Here is a 12,644-nt window from a genome sequence, read left to right as displayed (position 1 = left end):
CCGCAGCGAGCCGCGGGGGGCGGCTGGGCGCAAAGTGTCCCCGCACGGCGCGGCCCCTTCCCGCGGCCGGCCCGGCCCCGCCGCCGGCAGTCAGCGCAGCGCGGGGGGCGGCCGCAGCGCGGAGCCCGCCGGCGCGCAGGTAACGGCTGCGGTGCTCCCCGGCCGCCCCCCGCTTCCCTCCCGGTGCTGCGACCCCGTGGCCTCCGCCGGCTTCCCCTCAGCCCCCTCGCTCCGCGGAGCTGCCCTCTCACCGCCTGTCCCCGCGGACGTGGGGGGGGTGCCGGGCCCCCCCCCCCCCCCCCAACCTCCGCCCCTCCCGCCCGTCCGCCCGTCCTCGGGGCTGCCCCGGGCCGCTCTATGCGCTCCCGGGGCGGTGAAGCTGAGGGGAACGCCGGTGACCCCACAGCGGAGTGCGGCCCTCAGCCTCCGGCGGTGCCTCTCCGGGCCCGGAGCTGCGGAGCGGGGACGACTCCGGATTTCCCGCAGCTCTGCTCGGCGGGGACTTCCTGTCCCTTCCTCCGCGCTCACCTCAGCCCCGGGGCTGTGCTGACAGGGCGGGCGGGCTCGGCCTCGGCGCTTCCTACAGAGCCCATCTCTGAGCTGAACGAGCCCTTCCTGGCTCATCGGAGGGCTTTTCCTGTTTCGGACTGCTGTTCCTTTAGTATTGGCCGCTGTGCTGTCAGTTTCTGTCATTACATGGCTCAGTTCTACTTTCCTGTATTTTTTCAGGTTTAAGCTGCCTTAAAATCGGGACTGCAAAGAATGGAATGAGACAGAAGAGAGAAAGCAACGCTCGCAAGTGCCCAGCAAGGTGATAATCCACTTAGAGTCATCCCTGCTGCACAGTTTTCCTGGGTCTGCATTCCTCAATATGGCTTTGGTGGATTCTGTGGGCATTGTTGGGTCTCTTTGTTCTCCCAGAACCTGCGTGTTACTGAGGTTGGGTTTAGAAGCTCTGAAGCCCAATTGAAGAGCTCTTTCCTCCTTGTAACGGTTTGTCATCTGAATCTAATCTGCAGACGTGTTTCTGATCACAGGTTACTCCTTAACATGTGTTGGTGTCTCTTCAGCTCAGGTATGTCATAGAATCGTAGCATGGTTGGATTGGAAGGGACCTTGAAGATCATGGAGCCCCACCCCCTGCGTGGGCTGGGTGCCCCCCACCATCTTGGGCTCCCAGAGCCCCATCCACCCTGGCCTTGGGCACCTCCAGGGATGGGAAGTGTTGTTTAACGTGACCTCACCCAAGGCAATGGTGACGGTCCCTTCACCCTTTTCTGCTGACATGCTGCTCTGGTTCTGCAGTTGTTGCTGCAGTAGGTCATGGTGATTAGGTTTTGTTGGTTTTAGTTGCACCGAACTTCTGTGTGGGTCAGGGTTTTTGTGTTATAACCAAGCTGCAAAAATTCCAGTGGATTTAATTGGATGGTGTTTGTTTACAAGTACTTTGTGGGTTGAGATGACAAAATAAGATAATGTCGTTGGATGATTAAGGGAAAAAATGAAAGGAGTCATCAGAAACTGAGCCCTGCCGTGAGAGGAGGATGGTTTGGTTTCAGAGCAAGAGTGGCTCATAGGGAGAATTCCTGTTTTATGTGGCTGGGAGGTGAAGAGGTGGCCTTTGGAAGGGAAGAGAACGGGGGGAGGTTAATGTCAGTCAGCATTATTCTGCATCCCACTCTTACGCGCTCCAAGTAATGGTGCTCATGCCTGTTCTAGTGCAAGGTCTGCACTGACTCTATTGTAATCCATTTCAAATGTAGATGAGTTTGTGTTATTTTGGCAAATGTATTCTCAATATGGGTCCCACTGGTCCTTGTCTTGTTTTCAGAGATGTCACTGACTGTACCAAAATGGTTTCTGTTGTCAGAAATGAATTGCTTCTAGTGTTAGTTGCAGCAGAGAAAGTACCTGTTGCTGTGGTCAAGGGTAGATCTTTATTCTGATGCATTCTCAGCATATGAAAGGTGAAAAAGTTGTTCTGTGTAAAGATTAAGTAGAAAATTGCCCTGTAACGCAAGGACAATAAATTCTGAGGTATGTACTTTAAAAGCAGAGTGAAGAAATATTCTGTGCTATTTTGATAGCATACCACAAAACCAGATGTATGATGCTGGAACACGTAGACAGGCCCAGTGTGATTGCAGGAGTGGTTTCTATGCAGCTAGATAAGATAGTGCATTAATGCTAACTTTCCAGTGCAGCCACGGTGCACCTGCTTCATACAGTGTTGGTTTATTATAACAACCTCTTTGTAACCCCTCTGTCACATTTAACTTGGGAGCTTGCATCAGTGTAGCTACTCAAACAGCACAACATCTTGGTTCTGTGCTGATGAGCCATGAGGTCTTCTGAGAAATCGGAGTGTTTGTGACTTGCTATGCTCCTTCTTGATGTGAAATGCCAATGCAACAAAGTATGATCCAGATGCAGAGGCTGGAACTGGGTTCACAGGCACTGGGGCATGAGCTTCTGGCAGAAATGTACCACGTGATCAAAACAAGAAACAGAGACAAATGATGTGCTGTAGCCTTCCTCTCAGGCTCTGGAAGGAATGCAGCACGTTGCAAGTAGAGCTATCCCCTTAGATTAAGTTGCATACCCAGTGTTTTTCTTATTTTTAGCCTCAGGTTACATACCCAATGTTTTTGTTTTTCCTAATTGTGAATTCTAAACCCTTAAAGGAAATGTGTGGAGTGAGAAGCTGCTTTCTGTTCCAGCATTTGCTTGCAGAATGATACTATTGCAGTGAAACACCGTTGCTTTATCCGCTGAAGTCATCCAATTAATTCTCCCCAGTTTGGTTCTTCTAGGCCTTATTAAAAAAAACGCAGAGCAAATACACATCTTACAGAGACTGTTAAATAAAATGAGCTCCATAAGCAGCACTCTTTTTGCTCATCAGCTGTGTCATGAGTAGTAGGACTGAAACAATTACTGTAGTGAGGTTTGAATTAGTTTGTGGATTTTTTTCCTGCTTCTGTCATTCAGTGAGAAGTTGGTGCTGGGATACTTTAGTGATAGCAAATAATGTTAAAATGGGTAAATCTTACACCTTAACTCTTGGTCTGAATTATTGCTCACTTTTAAGGCTAAGTTTTCTCTATGTTTGTACTGTTTGAAGCTTGCTAATGGTAAGTCAGCAGTGGGGCTGCCTTTTATGCTCGACCTCAAAGCGTGCTGCAGGCTCCCTGCAGGTGCCCCATGCGGACTGGGGAAGGAGTATTGCAGCTGTATGAACTGATGCAACGTTCTCTCCTGCGAAACATCTGTAGATCAGCACTAACACTGAGCTTGCTAGATCTGTGGCATTTTCTTCACAAGGTCCCATTTGTACCCACAAGGTGCCAGCGTACAAATGGGGATTTTGAGGATGATTTGAGCTGATGCGTTAATGGTGGGTGCTGAAGATGATGTCTCATCTGTTGCTCTCCTGTTTGCAGACCTGCAGTTACTTGAGCTGGGTAATTTTCCCTAGTTCTCCATCAGGTCCAAAAGTCAGACCTCACATCTCGCCATTAAATGGGTAATAGTTAGTAAAATGATACCTCTAAACTTAAGTTTTGTTCACCTGCAGAATGTAACAGCACAACAGCTGCTCGTTAGTCTATAATGGCAGCATGATTGCTACTACACACACCTGAAGCTGATGGAGCACTTTTAGATTAACTCTCTGTTACTTTAAATATGTCCAAGCCAGAAGATGGCATTACAGGTGTTCTCATGAGAAATGTATAACTTTCAATGATCACTCGTGAAGAGTGAAGCTTCTTTCCTTTGAAATAATTTTTTTGTGATGTTTAGGAGGATTAACGCATGATAAACTCATTGCTTTTGGTGGCAGGAGTTTGCACTAGCAGCTTGGTGACTTTCATTTTAGCCCCTTGGATGCCTCACTTGATGTCCAGGATATAGCAGCTAACATAAGATATATTCATAGAATAGCTTGGGTTGAAAGGCAGCTCAAAGATGTCTGGTTCCAGCCCCCCCAGGATCATAAGGCCCTGTGAAATATTGGCATTTCTTTTTTGTTTGTTTGTTTGTTTTTGTTTTTTTTTGTTTTTGTTTTTTTTTTTTTTTCAAACATTGATTGGAATATAAGAACACAATAACATGGTTATTTGCCTTTCTCTGTAGAGTTTCTGAAATAGGAAGCTAAGTGACATAGGAAGATGATAGTTGCATTTAAACTGTTTGTGGAACACGTACTGCCCATTTTTCAAAATGCCATTTGAGTAAAAACACATTTGGCTTGTTTGAGTTCTGAAAGGGACAGGAAAAGTGGGTTGTGAGAATCATGAATGCTGATTACCCTTAATCCATAGGACTTCCTTCTATGTTATTTCTTTGGTTTAAATGTATTAGAATACTTCAGAGACAACTGTGCTGTGGTTAGTTCCATGCTAGACGTTAAGTCGTGTCATGAAACACTTTTCCTGCTTTGTACAGCTAGGTTGACATCAAGAAGTATGGTCCTCTTCCTGCTGGCTATGTGACCTTAATACTCCATTATAAACAAGTGCATATGCATGCTGGAATTTGTTTTCTGCATGATGTATGCAGTGACTTTAATGAAATGATGTATTGATTTGGAAAAGTCTAAGGTGTCTTAGATAACATGGTACCTTGTCAGCAGATAAGGAAGATGTTTCTTTTGTTTTTAGTGTGCTACTTTGCTACAATTATTAGTGTTTTAAGCAAACTTAGTCAAGTTAAGTAAGTGAGCTTTACTTTCACTAAATATAACTTCTTTTTATTAAAGTTACAGATCTTATTCTTGCCATATGCAGCTAATTTTCCTTTGGGGGGAAAAATGCTTGTTACTTTTTTAGTGGAGCAATCTGTTACCTTGTCTGTAGTCTGTGAAGTCAGTGCAATTCTAATTTGCATCAGCTAATAAAAAATGTGTGGGTTTTTAAGTGGAAATCATGCAAAAATTAAAAAGAAAAAGGAAAAAAAAGAGAAGGTGAACTAACAACTGATCAACTATGCAAAAACAAGGCTGGAAATGTGATCAAAATAGGTCATGGCAGTGCAGTTTTGTGCAGGGCTGTGAGCGTGTCTGCAGACCTCGTGTGTTTTATCTCGAGAAGCAAAGCTCTTAGAAAACGTGCATAAGAGGGATGAAGAGCTTTTTTCCATCTTTTTCTGAGCTATCATCAGCAAAGCACAATCATATGTTGCACGAAGTGACAAATTTTAAGCTGAAGGTTCAGTTCTTAAAATTGTTCTGTTGCAACAGAAACAACTCCCAGTCTGCGTGATCTGCTATGCAATGAAGTAATTAATGCTTTTATTATTTGTTACATTATTGCAGTGTGTAAGAATGGGGAGGGTCCTCTCTCAAGGATCTTTCAGACTAAGTGGATGAAATGCCAGCTGGACAGATGTGTACGGAGAATTAATGGAATAGTGGCCAGGAAAGACTTGTGGCAGCGCTTTGAGCAGAGGTCAGTTGTTGGGACTGGTGCTGTTATCGGCCAGGAGGGAGGATAAGAAAGGCTAGGAACTGGATAGGGATGGGTACTGGAGTTCAGTGAGGCTGGATATTGAAAGGAAAGGTTTTAGATGATGATTTTTGAGCTGAAGGTATTGGTTGTGTTGGGAAGGCGTGTTCACTGATCTGAAATACAGTCTATGTTAGCTCAAGTTGGTTGTGTTGGGGAAGGAAGGCTTACCTGGTGGTGCTGGAGGGCCACAGGACAGTGGATGGGAAAGGCAATGCTCTACTTTCTCAGGTTATATTCTTGAGACAGAGAAACACAAATGGGATGGAGATAAAGAACCAACACGATTTGGGAGGAGCCAAGTGTTTTTTCCTGGCATTTGGCTCCCACAGGAAAACATTCTGCTGTTGGGCAGAAATACATACAGTAACCTTTGCATTCTTTCTTGTTCCATAGCAGGAGCAGATAGGTGAAACTGTCAGAGAAGAGGTTAGGTGGTTCCTTCAAGGTTTACTCTGCAGAGAAAGCACATCTCTGGTTTCTCTTATTTTCCACAGATTATTCTCTAGCTTTTTCTTCATCTTTGCAGAAGCAAACTCTTCTCACCCCAGCTTCTGAAGGACTATCTGATAATGGAAAAAAAAGAAAACACAAATTTGTGGCCTTTTTTGACGTAACTACATTAAAATGTAGCACTCTAGTACCGGTACAGAGTAAAAACAGGTAGACCTCTGACTCTTACTATTGGCACCTAACAAGAAATATCATTCTTTTTAAGGGGTAGCAGGTTGTTTGACACGCATGGACACACAAGATTATGAATAGTGAAGAAAATGAAGAATGGAACATCCATCAAAGACTGACAACCTCTTATAAGGTAATTCAGGGACATGTTGAATTCATGCTTTTGTACTTGCAGAATCACTTAAGTTCTTGTTACTGTCATTTTTTCTCATGGCAGTATACAAATATTAATAATGTATAGGTAGGTGTTTTCCATGCTTTCCCATCTTAATTTTTTACTTGAACATAGGAAGCCAATATGCAGCAATCAAATTACATACTATTTTCTAAATGGGATTGGTTATAGTTGCAAAGTGTTAAATATTAAGTGCCCACTGGAGAAAGGCTTCCTGTAGACCCTCTTCCCTTCCCCAAAGGTTGACGCTGTAAATGATGATTTGTAAATAGCATGTCTGAATGATCTGTGGAGTGGAAGTGAGCATAATTTCCAAGCTGGCATGTGTCTGGAGCTATCCTGAAACCTTCAGTGTTGCAGTTAAGCATTCTTGTAATTTGAATTTTATTGCTTGCCATAGGGGTGAGATAGAAGAGTAGATATTCACAGAAACTACACAAGTGATAAAAGGAGCTGCTTATGCTTGACTTTGTCTTCTGCTTTGTATGTTTCAGTACTTACGTACTTTAGTACTGGCTGATTTGAATAAGCTCTGCTAGTCACATGCAACATATGGGGCCAGTGCCAACTTTTTATAATGCTGCATTACAAATGTACCCACCAGCTGAGAAGTGTGATATAAAGAGCTTTGCTTTTTCTTAACCAACTGCCTTTGTAGGTACTTCTTAGCATATGCTGCTGGCCCCTTAAATGAGAAATCCATTTCTTCTTATTTGTGTGGTCTCCCTTTCTCTCTGTAGCATTTTGAACAACTGGGTTGACTTTTGTTTTCAGGATAGTAGGAGATCTTACAAGTACTACTCCTTTACCAGAAGGGCCTGTAAAAAAAAAAAAAAAGTGGGAGAATGTTTGTTTGTTTCCTTTCCATCACATATTCTCAATTTGAAAGAAGTTTTCATATACATTTTTTTTACATATTCAGAAAGTAGGGCTGTGGAAGAAGTGTGCTCTGATATTTATTTTTTATTGTTGCTTTTGTTTTGTTTTGTTTTGAAGGATTTCCCCCCAGCTCACATCTTTTATCAGTCAAGTTCCACTGTCAGCTTTCTCTTGTAAATCCAAAGAAAGGCCTTGCTTTATAGTTGGAATTCCATTCTAGATTGCACTACTAACAGCACTGTTAATGAAGTCAAGCTCACTGTCTTACAGGTGAGAGCATTCTGAAGTGCCAATTGGAATTTAGAAAAGAGCTTAGCAAAAATGTATTACAGTCAATAGAAATAATTCTGTTGTCATTAGATTAGTCAAGTTTGATTTTTTTTGGAAAAAAAAATTGAGTTAGCAGGTGCCAGTTTGTGAATCCCCTTTTCCTCCAAAGCCAGATAATGGAGTTCATGCTATAAAACAAAACCAAGTCTGTAATTAAGCCATGTATGACCTATTGAGCTAAAAAGTTGTATTCTATAGCTCTATGGTGAATTAGTGACTGTTGGCATACGTGCTATCTTGAAGCATCAATAAATGTCAATGGCAGGCGTTGGCTGTATGTAATCTCTGCTTTTGCTGTCTCAGTAGGGTGATTGTAGCTACCTGTTCATTATTAGTTGCTATCTCTGCAAGCAGCACATAATAACTTTTTTGCAATGGGCACAGGCAGGTTAGAAGTAGAGTGAATAGCCCTTGAAGCCTTTGTCCAGAAGGATGGCAGTGATTGATGTTTTCACTTTTCTATTGTCTGTGTGCATATCTGGATCACAGGAAAACAAGCGCCCAGTGGGATATGAGGAGTTGATTGCAATGTCTTCTGAGTGACCTATGAATCATGAGGATTGAAATCCTTATGATATTTACGTAAATGAAGGTGTAGGTGATGATGTGGGTTGTTATCCCAATAAAATGGGGTTGCTGTACACTTTAACAATTTGTTAAAAATTCCTTTTTGTCTTCAGAATCTCTCATTATACTTTACTCTTAACTTTATAGCAATCTAAATTCTTTCTTTTTCCCCCTTTTAAAATCTCCTAATTCATTGTTAATATCCACTGCAGTTGTTTCTGGATAATTGCTGTGACTTCTGTTGCCCAGCATTCGCTTTCCTCATTTCCCTGCTTTTATTCTTTCTTCTAATATTCCTTTCCATTCCAGGGGTAGTTGTTAATGGGATATGATGCGCAGTGCATGTGAAAATGCAAACACTTCACAGACTTTGTACTGTGAAAGAATCCTTAAATACCTGTGTTTTTTTTCTTGTCCCCAGCTGGGTAGCAAGTAGAACTGCAGATGAGTGCTTTTCAGACAGGGCACAGAATATTATACTTATTTCTTTCCCAACATATGCTGGTATCTAGGCTCTTTTGCAATGGCTGTTTTAGAGACCCTTTCAGCCCAGCATTCTCATATACTTTATCGAGGTAATTATAAATTGAATTTTTCTGATACGTGTTTTCATGTCTCATGTAGTACCATCGTTGTCAGATCTTTGGAATATGAAGAACCTTTACAGTGTTTTATGTACTAGTAAGGAAGCCCAAAAGACAAAATATGGGCAGAAGATTCTAATTATAAAAAAAAAAATCCAACAAAATACTAGGAGAAAGGGGGTTAAAGTTCTCAGTTTGAACATTGATGCTGCTGGTATTCCTGTGCAGCAGGTCACGAGAAAACATTGTATTAGTAATCTGAATGTATGTTTTTCAATTAATTTTTGTAGTTATTTATTTCTAGGCAGGGGAAAAAGTGGTTCAGCAATACAGTACTGTTTCATGCAACAGTTTAGAGAATGTATTCAACAGTATCTCTTGAGTCAGCGTTATTAACCATGTTGTGATCTGAAATGAGTATTGGGTTCTGGAGATTCCTCATCCTCCTCCTCGTTCAGGTATTTTAACTGTGGCTTGCTGTCACTTCTGAAGAAAATATTTACTATTTATTATCTGCGAGTGTCCTCTTCAGTTACTGCTCAGTGATGTGAATCGTATACCAAGCTTTTGCTAGCAGTAGTGAGATTGTGCTTAATCTTATCCTATGTATAAATAACTTTGCTCTGCATGTAGGGAGTACGTCTGAGCATTGCTTTTTCTAGTACTAATTATTTTTCTAGATCTCTTTCCTGATTGCAGTCCTAATTAATCCATGTTTTCTGTTGATTCAAGGTGACCAGTGTGACCTCATGACGCTTCTGTAAAAGCCAGACTCAGCTAGGATGTTACACCATCACTGTCGGAGAAACCCTGAGCTACAGGAAGAATTGCAGATTCAGGCTGCAGTTGCTGCTGGCGATGTTCACACCGTGCGCAAAATGCTGGAGCAAGGATATTCTCCAAATGGTCGAGATGCCAACGGCTGGACCTTGCTTCATTTCTCTGCAGCCAGAGGGAAAGAGAGATGCGTCCGTGTTTTTCTTGAACATGGAGGTGAGTTGCCTAGAGAGAAAAAACTTGGTACCCAGTTCACAGCTCACTATCCCAATTCCCATTGTATGGCTTTCCAGCGTCACTTAATTGCCAGACTACTTCTGTTTGGTTGTTTTTTTTTTCCTTCTCTTTCTTTGGTGCTTCTTTTCTGTTTCTGTCTGATGCACGCTCTGTGAATGAGGTAATAGATTAGCTGTATAACTTAAAACCTGACATTGTTTCAGAATTGCCAAGTAATTGTTAAAAGAATGAATACACATTATAAAAACAGGGCAAAGAGCTCATTATAGACTTAAACACAGTCACAGGACTCGCTATGGGCTTCTCTACTGGTAGGGGCTGTTACTACAGGAAGGCAGGTCTTTGGGTTGAAATCTTAGGGAAGATTGTTTCATAATTCTCAAGAAGTTAACAAGTCACGTTAAAGGTTTGAGTTTCCTTGTAGGTTTTAACATAATCTGCTAAACTCTGTGAAAACATTCCTTTGTGCAAAGATTTTGGTGTTAACTGGTCCAGCTGAGTTCACACTTCTCCTGCACCCACTGGTACTGAAGCTTTAAAGACTTGAGTTTTAGGTGATGTAATTGTATGAATGGGGCTCATTCCCCACAAATGGTACAGTCAGAATTTTTTTCTGTATCTTCTTTTAAGGCCGTCTATTGCTTTAAAAATTGATGGGTTTAAGCCTTTAATGTGAGATGAGGAGGGAAAAAAACTAAGAATCAGATGACCTCCACGTTCTGAGTAGTGTTCTTTAAGAACAGTATCCTTTACTCTAGCACTGTTCTAATCAACTTAGTTCTGAAACAGGATGGCTTCCAGTCCTATGGAAACTGAAACGAATCATCTTTTTGGTGCTTTACTTATCTGAGGTTTGGTCCTGGTCCCCTTGTTTAAGATTTCTACATCTGACGTATGCTATGTTACCCTTAATATTGAATGGCAGTAATAAAGTGTGGTGTTTGCACAATTCTTGGTGTGTTATTTTAAAGCAGTAGTGAAACACAGCCTGACCATCTAGACCCCATTTATATACCTACTGCAATTTCTAACGATGTAATACTGGGAAGTTCTTCTATCCTTATTGGAGGTGAGGGGAAAGCTACTGAATTGCACAAATAACTTTAAACTCTGCTTTTTAAAGGAAATATATGTAGATAATCTGAAGTCATCTTTTGTTTGGTAATTCAAAATGTATGGGCTGAGTCTCAAAGGGTGTGATTTTTAAGATGATCAAAAAAACCCTGTAAATCCTACTTACTTTAATTATATAGGTTTTGCTATTAAATAGCTGCTGGCATAATGTTTTGTCTTGTTTTTATTTTTTTGTTACTCTTTTCCATATGAAGTACTGGCTGAGTCTGATGCCTGGTGAAAACTGCCTGTAGTGAGACATCTTTGTTCTGCAAGCAGCCAAGAGTTTAATCACCAGGACTAGAAAGTTGAGTAACAAATAGTGTGAGGGTTAGTCATCTAAGCAGCTTTTTTCTGTAGTTGAGCCTCTGTTCAGAAAATTGGCACTGATTTGTGCCTTACCTTGTTTTCCCTCAAAACAGATAATGTTATTTAAAAAAAAAAAAACCAACAAAACAAAACATAAAAGATAATGAGCATTTAAAACATAATAATGTCACAAGTGAGCCAATGAGTTGACTGTTAAAAGCAGACTTAATCACGCCTGCCTCATTAGAGAGAGGTTTGTGTGTACCTTTCTTAACAGCCTCCCCTTTCCTCCCTCTTGAAGTAGATTAATTTGATGTTGGATATTAATCCCTTTGGACCGAAAAGATATTGCAATGAAGGGAAAAGTCATTTTCTGGTATGAGTCTTATGGTAAACTGCACAGAAGTGACTGGGTGTGTATTAGTAATAAAGAGGAGGCAGTAGGTGAAGTTGTGGAGAGAAAAAAGGGTACCTGCGAGTCAGTGGGAAGAAAGGGGGGGCTGATAGATGTGGCTGTCTGGTGGTGATGGAGCTTAGAAGAGCTGGAATGATTTTCAAGTACAGAAATGAGAACATGCAGGACTGTTGCTGAGGGAGGAGTGCCATGCCTCACATCTTGGATGCTGCAGGAGCAGTGGCGTAGGCTGGAGTGGTAGTGGGTTTGAGATGGATTTTGGCAAATAAGCAATGAGAGAGACTCTGATCACTGACCTGGAAATAAGAGGTAGCTTCTTATGGGAGTCATGACCTAGCTGCCTCATGCTTTTTCTCTCTTTTCTTTTTCATCATTGCTCACCAGCAAAGAGCCAGGGGACAGTGCTGTACATGCAGATTGGCTGATGGGAGTGGAGGTGGTGTGGAACAGGAGGAAGAGTTTATTTTCTGCTAAACAAGGAGGAGAGGCAGATAGATAGGGAAATGCCTAAAGTAACAGCTCACATTTAGGAGTGAAGCCAGCAGAAATAGCAACTAGGTACAGAGATAGTAGATCATATAAGACTCTTGTGAAATGCAGGAACTTGATCAGAACTCCAGGGGAACTTAGTTTTCATTAAGAAACAGGGAATTGGACTTAATGCACTTGTCTCATCTTAATGAAATGGAGATGCTACAAAGCTAGCTCTTTCCTTCCGCACAAACAACCCACAGTCACAAAGCTCAGTATGAGAGCAACGTAAAACAGGGGGGATAGTTTTCAGTAATTTAGACAACAAACCTTCAAACCTTTCTTCCCCCTTAATGCTTTTTTTTTTTTTTTTTTTTTTTTTTTGCTTTCAAAACAATATAGAGGCAGACAATAAAATACTGGACAAAAACTATTTTAATTCCCAACACCACTGAAGTAGCAATCCACTGAAGCCTTGACAGTGTGTAGTTGCTAGCTGTCTCTGGTTGATGTTCTCTCAATGCTGATTGAACAGGACAGTTTCTTGTTACTTGCATTAATGCGAGGAAATGATTTGGGAAGGCTCCCAGAAATTA

The 12,644-nt window shown here is 41.8% G+C and overlaps 1 protein-coding gene across 4 annotated transcripts in view; it reads left to right on the top strand.

The window, feature by feature from the left end:
- The first annotated feature begins 101 nt into the window (after positions 1 to 101).
- ASB7 (ankyrin repeat and SOCS box containing 7) overlaps positions 102 to 12,644 on the top strand; it is a 30,753-nt gene continuing 18,210 nt past the window's right edge. Inside the window, exons 1-6 of one of the 4 annotated variants that reach the window (XM_042824535.1) lie at positions 102 to 139; positions 730 to 811; positions 6,226 to 6,324; positions 7,363 to 7,515; positions 8,065 to 8,169; positions 9,459 to 9,719. In XM_042824535.1, coding sequence (XP_042680469.1) covers positions 9,509 to 9,719 — 211 coding nt within the window. In that variant the 5' untranslated portion in view covers positions 102 to 139; positions 730 to 811; positions 6,226 to 6,324; ... (1 more) ...; positions 8,065 to 8,169; positions 9,459 to 9,508. Of the gene's footprint in view, positions 140 to 729; positions 812 to 5,317; positions 5,451 to 6,225; positions 6,325 to 7,362; positions 7,516 to 8,064; positions 8,170 to 9,458; positions 9,720 to 12,644 lie in introns of all 4 variants that reach the window. The other 3 variants (XM_042824534.1, XM_042824533.1, XM_042824532.1) reach the window with 3 other exon arrangements.

The sequence above is a fragment of the Centrocercus urophasianus genome, unplaced genomic scaffold, assembly GCF_019232065.1.
Source record: "Centrocercus urophasianus isolate 14NV4802_14NV808 unplaced genomic scaffold, USGS_Curo_1.0 seq_23, whole genome shotgun sequence".
In the NCBI taxonomy this organism is placed as follows: Eukaryota; Metazoa; Chordata; class Aves; order Galliformes; family Phasianidae; genus Centrocercus; species Centrocercus urophasianus.
Note: the sequence above shows the minus strand (reverse complement) of the source record. Positions and strands in the feature narration are given on the sequence as shown.